The sequence below is a fragment of the Molossus molossus genome, unplaced genomic scaffold, assembly GCF_014108415.1.
Source record: "Molossus molossus isolate mMolMol1 unplaced genomic scaffold, mMolMol1.p scaffold_m16_p_9, whole genome shotgun sequence".
Taxonomy (NCBI): domain Eukaryota; kingdom Metazoa; phylum Chordata; class Mammalia; order Chiroptera; family Molossidae; genus Molossus; species Molossus molossus.
This window is the reverse complement of record NW_023425403.1, coordinates 62,415,642-62,429,779: the sequence shown is the minus strand read 5'-3', so window position 1 is coordinate 62,429,779 and position 14,138 is coordinate 62,415,642. Positions and strand designations below refer to the sequence as shown.

Below are 14,138 nucleotides of genomic sequence, written 5' to 3'. Positions count from 1 at the left end.
TCCTTAGATGGAGTCCACTGCCTCACCTGTGCAATGATGCTTCTCAACACGGATCTCCATGGCCATGTAAGTGTACGGTGTGGGCTGTCTTACCGCAATCCAAAATATCTTGGGCTTATCTTTGCTTTCATGTTCAGACACATTTATTCTCTTCCTCCCTTTCTCTCATTCTCTTCATGGCAGGTAAGTAAACGTAAATCTTTGGAAAAAGAAATAACATTTCACATTCTAGCATAGAGCATAATTTATGATTTTAGTAAACTGTGAGTTTATGTGTATTGTGCTATTTTTAAAAAGCAACTTTAGTTCTTAATGTACCCTACGGTATTTTAAGTGAATACCATATTGTCATCGTGTCTGGAATTGTGTCTGGTCTTCTTTCTCCACTAGATGGCAGAGGCAAAGCTTTTACTTTTTAATTTTTGTTTGTTTTGGTTTGGTTTTTGGTTAGTTATTAGGGCTGATATTTTATGATGGGAAGGGAGGATATAAGTTAGATCTGAAAACGTTGAGTATATTTTTACTAAACACAGTAATAATTCTTGAGAACTCAGTCTTTTTTGCACTCCTCAACTTACCTGATATTTTAACTAGTTGAAATAGCAAAATAATATAATTACCTTCTTATCTTCTGTTTACAATATAGGATAAGCTTAAATCCATAATTATGTTTATAAACTTTCACCTTTGATAGACATGGAATTTTAGCATTAACTTAAACTGTTCATATTAGAGAAAATGAAAATGTTTTAGTTAAATATAAGTCAGTGTATACTTAGCACAATAATTATTTCATAGTCCCGGGTTCATTTATTTTGAAGAGAAAATCAGGTTTCTTGTAATTAAAGTGTCTAGATCACACCATACAATTAAAAATATCACTTTAAAGGAACTAAAAATTAAATATTAGTCCAAATGTGTTCTATTGTTCCAATAGGACATATCATTCTCTAATTTAAAACTATGGTGCTCCTCTTTAAGAAAGGCAAAAAGCAACTGTATGGGGCCATTAAGATGGATTGAGGGGAAAAGGGTTCTACCATCAGGCAAGTAGAGAGATAAAGTGATAGAATCATAATTTCAGCACTATCCTCACAGACCTCACAATATTTCACGATGAAGTTCCTTTTGTAATTTGCAAGAGGTGAATTTAGAGCACCTAAGTGATTTGTAGACATATGTAACGTGTGCAGAGGCCATACAGACTGAAAGTGCAGATGCTTGCAGTGGACATTCTTGGGCAATAGAGCCATAATATGTCTTGGGGAAATGAAAGTACTGGTTTCCCGGCAACTCAAACCTTGAAGTAAGTATCAGAATCTAATATTCATCCAACTTGTTACAGGGATGACCAGTCAGTAGACTGTCCTGACCTCTGTTTCCCCGTTACCAGTGAAGCAGGGTTCACGGCCTTCTGCTCTGCCTGTCCTGTGATAACATTGCAACCTGCCCCCTTCTCTTCCTCCCACTCAATTTCTTTACCTGACTTTCAGCCAGAGGAGACAGTTTGTGTAGGCTTGTCCACACATAACATTGATCCCAGAATGAGGAAAGTTCATATCAGATATTTTGAGGTCTCATCTACATATCAATATTGTGTATTTAGTGTCTCTTGACTGAGAAAATGTGTAATGAAGAAATAAAAATCAGTAGCAGTTCAATTCTTATTTAAAGGTTGAGTATCTAATAGAACTTCTATGGAAGTTGCTAGATTTGGGGAGATTTGTTTATATTAAAATCTGATGCTTTAAAAATACTTTCAAATAAACATGTATCTTATTAATCACAATAATTTGAAATACCAGTAAATAAAGGTGTGAGGTTTATTATTTATTCAGATAATTCAGACGTTTGATGTTCAAACAAGCCATGGGCACCCTGGGGTCAGAACCACAGATCTCGATTTGCTCCGGCTTTGTCTTCAGACCACTTTTTAGGATTTGAAAGGAGATTAATGAAGCATCACACTTCTTTTTGACAACTACAAGATAAGAGAGAGTTTATTTAAATGAACATTTTAATATTACCTTGAGTTATGCCAATCATACATAATTAACAATTGTCTGAAATGGCAGGATTATATATCAGAGGGAGAAAATTATAAATATAAGTAAATGTGTATTCAAAATCATGTTTTTGGTGATTATTAGTTCTCAGCTTTGCTTCATAAATGTGTTCTACATAAGATTGTCTATTGTTTAGGTTTTGTTTATTAGAATTTTTATGCTTATTTATAATGCATACTATTTTAAATCTGTTGAATGTGTAGTAGCTGACATAAGAACTAACTATATGAAAATGTGTTTCTCTTATCTTTCTCTTCTGGATTCATTTTTAAAATAAATTTTCCTTCTAGGTGGTAAGTTTTTACCCATAATTCTAGACATAGCTTCTTTTGCATCATGATTGCTTGATTTATTGTCATAGTGTCAGTCTGACTTATTAGCATGACCCTATGAAAGTGAATCATTTAGAATATAAAGTGATTTATTTCTAACTTCTGTCCCTGTTCCCCTTCTCATTATTCTGTACTGCCTAGGCCATCATCTCTCGTTACTTACTCCAGTGCCAGAATAATTCTCTTGGGGAAAGAACTAATAGACCATCTTATTTTCTTCCTTATATCGTGTCATAACAGGAATACAACAGCATGACCTTTCTTAGAAGTACTGAGACAAGCTTGAACTCATGTTTTCAGTGGGGGAGGCATAATTTGGGAGATTAATTTCTTTTGGCTCTTCTTTGTGAATCTTTCATGTAGCTTTCACTGACTCAAAGGAATGCGTTGGAAATGCATTGGTATGGGCCTTTTGTTCTTCCTGCTAATTTTCTTACTAACAAAATGATAGAACGTATACTAATATAATACATCTAACATCATTACATGTTGAATGCCTTTCTGTCTTTTTCTGATTTATTCTCTCATTCAACGAACACAGCTCTGTGCCATTTGGGGAAGGATCAGAAATGAATGAGACATGTTCGTGGAAGTCAAATCTCATCTCTGGTAGTGTTGGCTAGGCTGACCTCCAGTAGTGAGGTTTATCTAATGAAACGGGAGCAGGTGATAGGTGCTCTGGTGGAAAAGCCCCAGAGAGATATTTTGATTATACCTTGGATTATAGTTAATCCTAACTGAGTAGGCTAGGAAAAAAACCAACCTGAAGTATATACAACATTTTGGGGAGAAATTCATCCAGATGTTATAATTATTTCATTGGAACTAAGAATGGCAATTCTCTTCAGTACCTATTTTTGAAAAAATATGAATGCTTTATCATTATCTTAGCAATAGTATTGACTTGCATTTACTTGTCTGCAAGTGGTTTATTTTCTTTAAAAGTTTATCATTTTGGCCACATGCCTAATTTACTAAGTAATCATCTATTTTTAAAATGCCTCTTCATCTGTGAAATATATATGCAAATTAAACTTGCACATAACAGGTAAGTTTAAATTAAAACAAACTCTAGAGTTTATTTTTCTCTTGCTATAGTGGAACGAAGTTGTATTGAATTTTGTTTGAACTATCAATAAGGAAATAGTTGAAAATCTTTTTATTTAAGCCTGCATTTTATTAGAAATGATATAAATAAAAGAATCTGTCATGTTAGAATAAATTTGAATCTATTCCTTTTCTGGATAAATCTTCAGATGTGCTCGCTCTGATGACTACAGCCAGCTCTCTTGTACTTCGATCCAGCTTCCTGGCAGGATTATTGCTAAGGCCGAAGACAGGTGGCAGGGACAGGACAGTAGACAGGAATTTTTCACCGGGGTGGATTCTGAGGTGGCAGAAAGTTTTGGATGCAGAACTGAGTTGCAATGAAAAGTGAGATAGATAGTTGGGTGCATAGTCCGTTGGCCAATTTCACAACTAAAAGTCCAAAGATGTCCGTGAGACAGTGGCTGCCCAAGGTCAGGCCATTGTCAGAGGCAGTAGCCAGGGCTTTATTTTAAATCAATGCTTGTGACAAAATCTACCCTTTAACACTGTGGCTTGGGATTTTTAGTAGTTCTTCTACCCAAAGTCTCTCTCTGCTTTTCTGTCTTGGCAGGAGCCAGCCCACATCCCCCTGCCTAGGGGGTGTGAGTGTGGTTTTTCAGGAGTGGCGCTCCGGCCTGGCATCCTGCAGACACTGTCTTGGGATGCTCAGAGAGCGCTGAATACATCCCAGGGTTCTGAGTTAAATGCAGGACCTTCCTCTGGTGTTCTGTGTGTTGGGTTATAGGTTGAATAAGGGGTAAAATCAAAGCTAATGCGAATTTATTATTTTTAATCTGTAAACTGCATTGATACTTGTGAATTTTAAATTCTTAGGTCGTCTCTCTAGGAGCCTAGAATTTTAAATAATGGGTGAGACATTCAGTTTATTATCAGAAGTGGAAAATGGGTATTAGAAGAATTATTAAAGAACTTTAATTCTTTTACTTTTCGTATTGTGCTATTTTATAGTTCCACCCTCAAAAGTCCCACAAACCTCCATGAGGTTGATAAGTGGCTAATATTTTTAGGAAATCTCCGTGTCTGTGATTATCACTTGTAACTGGCAGCTGCCTGAGGTGCATTTTGCCTGCGGCCACCCCTTCCTCCTGCAGAGCTGTCTTCTCTGTCTCCCTCACACCCTCTGCCAGTAAAGCCATCCCTGGGCTTCATCCTACTGTAGATTCCAACCTTGGTCTGGATTTTCATTGCGTCAGCACATTCTCCTTCCCTTGGAGTCCTCTCTTCCCCCTCTTTGGTGCCAAGACTTTCTTTCCGCCTGGTTGGGAACGCCTCTCAGTGATACGGAAAGTTCACCGAAGCATTGGCCTGATCTCAGAGTGGTTCGGGGTTTCTAGTGAGGCATGGGGTTCAGTTTTATTTCTATCACCGGAATGAGCACTTATTAGATAGCTTGAGACCCTTACCATCAGCTGTGGAAATGTTATATAGAAAAATATTGTGGTTTCAAATTTTTCAATTTAAAAATGACCTTAAGAATATGATTCATTGTCAAATTGGCAGCTCCCTAGATTTAAATAGGGATCCTTATTTAAGCATGTCAGAATTAATCGTGCACTGGTGGATTTTTTTGGCTTCTAACTCCAAATGAAAGCTCTTTTCCCTTTTTTCCTTCCTCCGTTCCTCCCTCCCTGGGTACCTCCCACTTCCTCCTCTCTCTGTCCCCTCCTCTTCTCTTTCTTCATTTTCTCTGTTCTCTTTTCTCCCTCTAGCTCTGTCTTTCTTTCTTCACCTGTTATTTTTTGGTAGTTCTGCATTATTTTTCTTTATAATAGGTTCATGAATAATGGAAAATACAACACAGATAGCTGTTTTGTCAGTAGAGTCAATGGTGCTCATTAGGACCTCAGAGTATCTAATTTATACATTATTTAGTTGCTGCATCCCTTCTCCTGGCGAGTACAGATTTTTTTTTTTTACCTGTGTAGAGCTAACTAGTAGAAAGAGATAAAGGAAAGCAGGTGCAATTCTATTAAGTCAGTTTTGCTCTCCCTTCTTTTCTTCACATGTTTTGGGGAGGGAGGGAAAAGTGAGGATGAGGAAGGTGATTGAAACCTTTGACCTCTGATCCCATTATTGAATTTAATGCCTGTCCTTCTATGACAATCAACTTAAAAGTAGAGTTTAGTTAGTCTTTGTAATTTGATAATGAGGTCAGTGTCTTTTCCCGTATCTTCTCAAAATTTACAGGAAATACTTTCTATGAAGTGGTGATAGAATCTCCTACTACCATGCTTCTCAAGTTTTATGGTGTCAGCATTCCTTTGTACTCAAAAATTTTTGAGGACCCCAAGAACATTTTTTAATACTTTTAAAATGTGTATTAGAATATAAACTTAAAATGGATAAGATTTAAAAATATTTATTAAATTATTTTGAAATAGCTTCAATAGCCCTGGCCAGTTTGGCTGAGCGGTTAGAGCATTGGCCCTCAGACCAAGAGTCTCAGGTTCAATTCCATGCAAGGGCATGTACCTCGGTTGCGGTTCAGTCCCCAGCCCTGGTTGGGGTCGTGTGGGAGACAACCAAGCGACATGTCCTTCTCACATCAGTGCCCCTCCCCCCCAAATAAATGGAAAAATATCCTTGGGTGAGGATTTTAAAAAAATGAAAATAAAATAAAATAGCATTAATAAACCCATTAAATGAATAATATACTTTTTGTGAACAGTAATTATAAGAACAAAAAATTTAGTGAAGAAAATAGTTAAAATGTTTTGCAAACCTCTTTTATATCTGGATTAACAGAAGACAGCTGGGCTTTTTGTTTCTGTATTGCCTGTTATAATATAGCACAAGTTATATAGTTTCTGGAAAACTTTGCTATAACTTGTGTGAGAGAGAAAGTAAAAAAACACTTTTAGCATTATTATAAAAATAAGTTCAACCTCACGGACACCCTAGTCAGGATCCCTGAACCAGACTTAGAGAACCACTGTATTACAATATTATTTTCAGTACCATATTTTTCTTGCTACCACTTCTGGCTCCTGTTTCCATGACAACGTATTACACAAGTGGTAGGAAAAATCCAGGTAATATTTCAGATATCCCTAAAGGTCGTACTTGAATGCTTGCATTAGCCCTGTGCTTAGGGTCTATGAAAGAACATTGTGAGTGTCACAGCTGTAGCTCCCTGGTTTGGAAATTTACAAAGGATCCCGCTTTACCTGCTAACGTGCGTGTAAAACAACGGACACCTGAGGGCAGCATAACACAATTTAACTTGTTTGCTAGAGACACCTACAAAACAAAAGAAAAAGAGGAGCTTTAGCAGAGCTTCAGAACTTAAGTACTTGCCAGATCAGTAGTATGTTTTTTCACCTTTGATTGTAATGTTTGGAGGAGGTGGGTGTCACGTGGGCGAGTATGCCTGCTGTGTTTTTTTTTTTTTTTTTTTTTTTTTTTTTTTATCCTCACCCGAGGATATTTTTCCATTTTTTTGTACAGATAGAGTGGGAGGGGGAGAGAGGAAGGGAGAGAGAGAGAGAAACATCGACGTGAAGGGACACATCGAGTGGCTGCCACCCACACGACCAACCAGGGCCAGGGACAAACTGCAACCGAAGTACGTGCCCTTAGCGGGAACCGAACCCGGGTCTCTCCGGACCGCAGGCCGACGCTCTAACCGCTGAGCCAAACTGGCCAGGGCGCCTGCTGTGTTTTTAATGTCCCAAGACTGTCGAAGCCAGATTCTGCCGATGGGTCATGAGAGCTTTCAGTTTCTCCAAAAGCATCTTTTCCATAAAGCTTCTGGACTTTATACTGTTAAAAATGAGAAATTTTAGGATTGTTTTTGCCTAATTCTGTAACCTCTAGGTCAGAATACGTGCTTTCCTGGTGAGCACTTGACAGCTGGCTTATTAGCAGCTCTTCTTCAGGACTGAGTTAGAGCAGATCTTGGCTGGAGCTTGTGGAAGATTCCATTCCCCCAGCTGTTGGGAAGGCGTGCTCGAAGCAAAGACGTGGTCACACTTGCTGCGTTTTGGATAGTAGCTTGTATGACTTCTAGATGACTCTGTTAAGGAAACTCTCCATCTTAACTTCCCTGCTTTGCTGTCATTGTTACCACAAAAGTTGGGAGCTGATTATTTGCTGAGGTGGGGGGAAGATGCCATAACTTTAACAAAGGAGAAATCTGAAATGAAGGCACAGAATGCATTCGGATGCCTAGTCTATTTGCATGCTTGCTCAGGATGTTGTCCTCAATAACAATACCACTTCCCTCCAGTTTTCTTTTAGACCAGGGGTTGGTAAAGTATGACCCACAGGCAAAAATTAAGCAAGTAAAGTTTTATTGGAACACAGCCACACCTATTTGTTAGCATCTTCATACTTAAAATGACAGTGTCAAGTAGTTGTAATAGGGACCTTATGGACTATAAAACCTAAAATATTTCCTATCTGGTCATTTACAGACATTTATAGAATTTGTCTGTTCCAGACTCCTGCCCTTTGTCATGAAACCTTCTGTTCCCTCCCCCAAACATGGTGGGGTATGGTTGAGGATGATCCTTTAACTTAACATTGTAAATAGGAACGTGTTAAAACATCTTAAGCTTCTCAGAAATGATAAATTTATCAAAGAATTTCTCTCTAAAAGGCATTTAATGTAACTTTGAAAGAAAACAAGTGGAGAAGCAGCTCTTTGTTTTGCATTAAAAATATGTTTGATAATGGCAATATAATTATTTTGGAAAATAGTCTTAAATTTGTCTGCAGCCCAGTGTAGGGTTTTTTTTTTTTTTTTTTTTTTTACAAAATCCTTACGCAAGAACCTGCTTAGAGAGAGGAAGAGAGAGAGAAAGAAACATCCATGTGAGAGAGAAATGTCGATCAGTTGCCCTCTGTAAGCTCCCTGACTAGGGTTCAAACCCACAACCCAGGCAGGTGCCCTGACTGGGTAATCAAACCGGCAACCCTGTGATGTACAGAAAGATGCTCAAACAACTGAGCCTCTACAGCTGGGCAATTTTTTAACTTTTTTATTAATATTTTCTTTCATTAAACATGGTACCTTACTTGGCTAAATATTTGAGACTTGGGCTTGCCTAGTATTTTGGGATTTCAAATAGAATTCTTTTTGTGTATTTTCCATTTCATGTATTGTCTTCTTTGGTTTGATTTAAAATGTCTCCTGATTTTAAAGGTAATGATCCAGAGAGTCATTTTCACTAAGCATCTGAGATTTGATTAGAAAGGTTGCACTGATTTGAAGGGATGATTTCTATACCTCTCAGTGCACAAGAAGGCCTTTCCAAAATCCCACGCTTTATTCTTTTAATGGGAAAGAATTTAGAATATAGGAAAGTACTGTGAAAGCACCGCCTTGGCAGGCACCAGGCCAGCATTTATTTCAGAGCAGACCTCCTTTTTGCCAAAGTTATGAATCTATTTGGGAAGAGAATGAATAGAACCATGATGGTGTGTGCGCTTCTCTGTGATACCTATAAATCACTGAAATACAAAGTCAGTGATTAGAGTCAGCTTTGCTCAGTGGACAGTGTTTGTTTGAGTAATAGCATTTTGTAATAATTGATACAATTTGGTATAACCAGGAGAAAAAAATCCAGCTATCATAAGGAGTGGTTTTTAGTGACAAAGACTCTTCACTTCATTTTACTTATACTCTCTGTTAATAGTATAAAAACTCAGAGTGTGTAAACATATATGTCAGTAAGACACAAAATTGACTAATCTGACCCTTGTCTCTTTTGCTCCTAAACCTTACCTAGCAAAACTACCAGTGAGTCAGAGGAAGATAATAAATGGCAGATGTAAACAGCCTCAGTTAGTCAAGTATTCCAGAAGTTGCTGGCCATCTTCGGCCCATAGAAAGTTATGTGTCTTGGTTATCTTTGTTCCCTGTGTTGGTCAGTCAAAGGGAGACACAGTGTATGGGCGATTGCACTACTGTGAGGACCTAAAGTATTTGAATTGTTGTTTGTTGGTCTGAACTTACATATCCATCCCTTCCTGCATTGCTGTTTTTTCAATTGTTTCAAAGTCCAAGTCAGTCACATCGGTTTCTTTATACTAATGTAGGGAAGGTGTGGTGACTGTCAAAGTAAACGAAATGCCAAATAAGCAAGTAAAATAAATCTGAATTTAGAGTGAAGTATAATTTTATAAGCCAAAATAGCTTATGGGATTTTTGCCATTGTTTTTATTTTTATTAATTAATTTTTGTTACAGATGTTTCTCCTTTTTCCCCCACTGATTCCCCCCTCCCCCTCCCTCCCTGCCCTCTCCCCAGTTTGTTGTCCATGTCCACTGTTTATGCATACATGCATATAAGTTCTGTGGTTTATCTCTCCCCCCACCACCCCCTCTTCTTGCCATTGTTTTTAAATGTTAAAAAAAAAAAATTCTGGATAATTAAATAATGAAAGTTTTATTCACACCTTCTAGTAGACATTGATTTCCTAAAAAAGCATGTAACTCAGTGATGTTTAAACCTGTTGCTAATGAATCTTCTAAAAGAATTTTGAAAACCTAGTATCCTTCCTTCTAGTTTGTCATCTAATTTTTTAGTGTAATTTTGATTAAAACATAAAAAGAATTTCTGATGACGTTAACTATAGATATTAAAAAATAGTCTTTCATTAGAATGTAAAGATCATAGTGAGGGAAAAGCGTTTCCAAAGTAACTACTTCTAAAAAGCTGCTCCTTCAAAAAACAATGAAAACTCTGGCCCAAAAATATGGTAAAAAATCAACCGTATCTGAAAATAAACCAAAGGCTTCCAACAATCTGAAGAGTGTTTCTTGAAGGGGAAAAATACACAGCTTAATTTCCATAAGAACAGTAAGGTGTGTGGTGTTTTTACTTGCCCTCCCTCCAGCTCCATGGTAATCTTGAAAACCAGTAGCCTCACAATCACAGTAGCTATGCAGACCAGAAGCCTAGCATCCAATGAAGTTGGCAGTTTGGAGCTTTTGTGGTTGAAGGGAGAAATAGACAATTCAACAATAATAGTTTGAGACTTCAATACCCCACTTTCAGTTATGCTTGGAATAACTACCACAATATCAACAAAGAGACAGAAAATTTAAATAGCACTATAAATCAACTGGATCTGACAGAAACATTTATAGCACACCCACGCAACAGCAGAAGAAAATATGCATTCTTTTCAAGTATAGATGGAACATTCTCCAGGATAGGACATAAAATAATTCTTAATAAATTGAAAAGGTATGAAAATATATCAAGTATGTCCACTGACCAAAATAAAATTAGAAATCATTAGCATAATGAATTATGTGGAAATTAAACAACACATTCTTAAATAACCTATGGGTCAAAGATAAAATTCACAAGGGAAATTAAAAAATACTTTGAGATTAACAAAAATGAAAACACCACATAAAATGTATGAGATGCAGCTAAAGAAGTGCTAAGAGGCAAATTTGTTGCTGTAATGCTTATATTATAAAAGAAGAATTATCTCAAAGCCATAAGCTAAACTTTCAGTATAAGAAACAAAAATAGAGCAAACTAAACCCAAAGAAAGCAGAAGAAAATAATATACAGCAGAAACTAGAAGGTAGAAAAACAATAGAGTAACATTTTAATGAACCCAGAAGCTTATTCTTTGAAAAGATCAACAACATTGACAAATATATATAGGTAGCCTACCCATGAAAAAAAGAGGATTTAAATTGCTAACATCAGTAATAAAAGAGAGGGCCTTACTATTCCCTTGCAGAAATAAAAATAATTATAAATGAATACTATCAACAATTGTATGTTAACAAATTAGATCACCTATGTAATTTGAACAAATTTCTAGAAATATAAAAACTATTGAAACTGACTCAAGAAGAAATACAAGGGTGAACAAAAGTAGGTCTACAGTTGTGAGTACGTAAAATACAGTTTATTCTTGTATTATTATTATTGAATTATTTATTTGTATTATAACTGTAAACCTATTTTTTGCTCATCCCTGTATAAAATCTGAATAGACCTATAGCAAGTAAAGTGATTGAATGAGTATTTTTAAAAAAAACTTCCCACAAAGAAAAGCCCAAGACCAGAAATCTTCGCTTGTGAATTCTAAACATTTAAATAATTCTTAATATATATCTTTCTCAAAATATTCAGAAAAAAAGCGTGGGAGGAAACATTCCCCAAACTGCATTCTATGAGGACAATATTACCTTTATAACAAAACCAGACAGAGCTATCACAAAATTAACATCTCTATGAATATCCTTTGTGAATATAGACACAAAAAAACCTTTTTTAAAAAAAGGGCCTATATAATACAACAACATACATAAAGGATTATGCATTATAAACATTTGAGATTTATTTAAGGAATATAAGATTGGTTCAGTAGATGAAAATCAATCTAATACACCATATTAGTGGAATAAAAGAGAAAAGCCACATGATCATCTCAGTAAAAACAGGTAAAACATTTGCCAAAATTCAACGCCATTTTATGATTTAAAAAGAAAACATAATAAGCTAGGCATAAAAGAGAATTTCCTTAATCTGAAAATGAGCATCTATGAAGAACTCATAGCTAAACTAACATACTTGATGGTGAAAAACAAAACTGTTCCCCATATTGGGAAGAAGACAAAAATGTCTATTTTTGCCACTTTTATTTAATTATTAAAGATTTTAGCCAGGGTAATTAGACAAGAAAAAGAAATAAAAAGTATCAAGATTAGAAAGAAATAAGTAAAATGATCTCTGTTTGCAAAAGACCTGAGTTTGTAAATAGTAAATCCTAAAGAATTTACAAAAGAAAAATGACTAGAACCTAAAAAGCAAATTCAGCAAGGCTGTAGAATTAAAGTTAAATATACAAGATCAATTGTATTTTTGTACTAGTAATGGACAGTATGAAAATGAAATTAATTCACTTACAATAGTGTCAGAAATACCAAAATACTTAAGAATACATTTAATAAAATTAGGTCAAGACATTCGCATTGAAAACTACAAAACATTGTTGAAAGAAACAAGTGGAAAGTTATTACATGGTCATGGGTTAAACACTTAATGTTAGTGGCATGGGCTCCAAAGTGATCTTAAGTTTCAACACGTTCACTATCAAAATCCCAGCAGGCTCCCCCCTCCCCCCAAAATGGACAAGCCAATCCTGAAATTCATGTGTAACTGCAAAGGACCTAGAATAGCCACCGTGAAGCACCTAGTTTCATCTGATACACTTCATAAGGATTGAGAAAATTGAAATTGTCTTTTTTAATATAATGTGGCTTTTTTAAAAATTATTTTTATTATTTTTATTTATTTATTTTTTTTATCCTCACTGGAGGACATTTTTCCATTTTTTGTTCAGGTAAAGTGGGAGGGAGAGAGGGGAACAGAGAGAGAGAGAGAAACATCAACGCGAAAGGGACACATCGAGTGGCTGCCACCCGCACGACCGACCAGGGCCCGGGACAAACTGCAACCGAGGCACACGCCCTTAGCGGGAACCAAACCCGGGTCCCTCTGGACCGCAGGCCGACGCTCTAACCAGTGAGCCAAACCGGCCAGGGCTCTATTAAATTTTTTTTTGTTACAGATGTTTCTCCTTTTTCCCCCATTAACACCTTCCTCCTCATCCGCCCCTGCCCCATCCCCAGCTCTGTTGTCTATGTCCATTGGTTATGCATACATGCATATAAATTCTGTGGTTTATCTCTTCCCCCCAACACCCCCTCTCCTGAGGTTTGTCAGTCTATACCCTACCTCTATGTCTGTTGTGACACAGCCTTTTTCAACACAGTGTTTTGAGGCAATTTTTCATTGAAGTTCTTTTCTGTGCTTTGAAGGAATTTTCATCAGAATTCAGAACTGCAGATTTAACTCTTCAAATTATGGGAAATATCTACCAAATAAGTTAGTTGGTTAAGCCAGTTCATCCATCTTACATGTGATTCTGCTCTTTTGGCTGATGGAAGAGGCAAGGTTTTAAATTACAGGTATTTAGCACTTTTACTGTAATTAATTAGATAGCATGGGATGGACACATTGTTTCATTTTACAAATTTAGAAGGGCAGGTGTGAAAGGGGAAGTTACAAGCGATGTTTTTAAGACACAGGTGTATCTGTTCTCAGGCCGATCTGTTTTTGAAGTTAAGGTTCTGTATACATACTCCCTTAAAACCATCCATGGCTTTGCATTTTTTTTCATCTTGTATCTTCAGGAATGTGCTGCCCCAGCTTGAGGACTACTCTTCTACCCTACTCTTAGTCTTTAATGGATAAAATAGCCTTGCCGAGCATAGGTTTTAATTGTATGCATATCATGTGCAGGGGTGCTATTATGTTGGTACCCTCAGGTTCAATGGGACCACATTTTGGTAGAGAGCCCATGCTTGTGCTGCTTTTTGTATTATATGTCCCTCTCCTGCACTCATGACAGATTTCTCTTGGTGTCCAGGTGCAAACTCCAAATCCTCCACAACTGGCCACTTTTGTTGGCTAATTGGAGCTGGCATAGGAGGTGATTTTCTCTGTTGTAGTGGTTTTATTAGTTTTCTCAGTCAGCTTATTTGTTTCTTTTCTCTTTTTGTAGTTTAGATTTTCTAATAACATGTTTATTGTGATTTTGTTGTTGTTGTTAAAGTTATCTTTAAATCAGTTTGCAAATGTGTTTGGAGA

The 14,138-nt window shown here is 36.5% G+C and overlaps 1 protein-coding gene across 3 annotated transcripts in view; it reads left to right on the top strand.

Annotated features, from left to right (window-relative positions):
* The window catches only part of PSD3 (pleckstrin and Sec7 domain containing 3), a 344,873-nt gene that overhangs the window by 110,710 nt on the left and 220,025 nt on the right, over window positions 1–14,138 (top strand). For all 3 annotated transcript variants that reach the window (XR_004958019.1, XM_036249651.1, XM_036249652.1), the window contains one exon: window positions 8–66. Coding sequence is in view for 2 of the 3 variants with exons in the window: in XM_036249651.1 (XP_036105544.1) it covers window positions 8–66 (59 nt within the window). In the remaining variant the exon portion in view is untranslated. Of the gene's footprint in view, window positions 1–7; window positions 67–14,138 lie in introns of those variants that run through there.